Source organism: Tupaia chinensis, unplaced genomic scaffold (genome assembly GCF_000334495.1).
Source record: "Tupaia chinensis unplaced genomic scaffold, TupChi_1.0 Scaffold143602_1, whole genome shotgun sequence".
NCBI classification, from domain to species: domain Eukaryota; kingdom Metazoa; phylum Chordata; class Mammalia; order Scandentia; family Tupaiidae; genus Tupaia; species Tupaia belangeri.
Genome location: NW_006203448.1, coordinates 1,543,196 through 1,544,051, shown reverse-complemented (window position 1 = coordinate 1,544,051; position 856 = coordinate 1,543,196). Strand labels below are relative to the sequence as shown.

General features: G+C 63.0%; 1 protein-coding gene across 1 annotated transcript in view; it reads left to right on the top strand.

Annotated features, from left to right (window-relative positions):
* CFAP77 (cilia and flagella associated protein 77) overlaps positions 1-856 on the top strand; it is a 158,999-nt gene that overhangs the window by 80,924 nt on the left and 77,219 nt on the right. The window contains 1 exon segment of the mRNA XM_006164320.1: positions 211-439. Within this exon segment, the coding sequence (XP_006164382.1) occupies positions 211-439 (229 nt within the window).

The following is an 856-nucleotide window of genomic DNA, read 5'->3' as shown; positions in this document are numbered from 1 at the left end:
GGGGGGGGCCCCCCCCCCATAAGAAAAAAACCCCAAAAAAAAAAAAAAAAAAAAAAAACAGGAGAAAGTCGGAGACCAGGGACCAGGCAGCCTGTCCCTGCAGGTTCAGGTTCGCGAGAGGTGAAGGGCCCCAGGGTCTTCCAGCTGGAGGCCATGGGTGCTGTCTTCCCAGGCTGACCGCTGCACCTGCTCTGTCCCTGCCACCCTCAGCCATCGGACACTGGAACGTGTTTAAGCAGCAGCCCACCTGCCCCCACGAGCTGACCCGGAATTACATCGCCATGAACTGTGGGGCTGTGAGAGCCGGCCTGGTGACCGCCCGCGAGAACCTCCTATACCGCCGGCTCAACGACATCCGCATCGGTGACCAGGATGACCGGCGCCCGAGGAAGGAGCCGCCCGCCCTCCCTCCCAACACCACCTTCGGGGTCCGGGCCCGGTAAGGGGCTGGCAGCCCGGGGTTCGTTCCTCACTGTGGCCGTGGGGGTGAAGGGGGCATGGAGGGAGCAGTGAGTAGGGGAACAGTGTAAGGGTGACGGGGAGCGAGAATGTCCTCCCAGGCTCACTGTCCTCTCTCTGGCATGACTCCCATGGCCACACTCTGAAGGCCACCAGCCTGGTCCTGGTTCCAGTTCTGGTCCCACCTGCAAGACCACAAGAAGGGCCACGGAGCCTGCGTGCTGCCTGGACCCTGGCCGTGGTCAGGGGATCCCTGCGTCAGTTCCTGCATCTGTAGGCTGGGATAACAAGGAAGCCTCACAGCATGGCTGGGCGCTGGCAGTGACATCCAGCCTAGGGGAACCTTAGCCCGCGTGGAGACAGGCTTGGGCCAGTGGCAGACAGAGGTGGAGGTGGG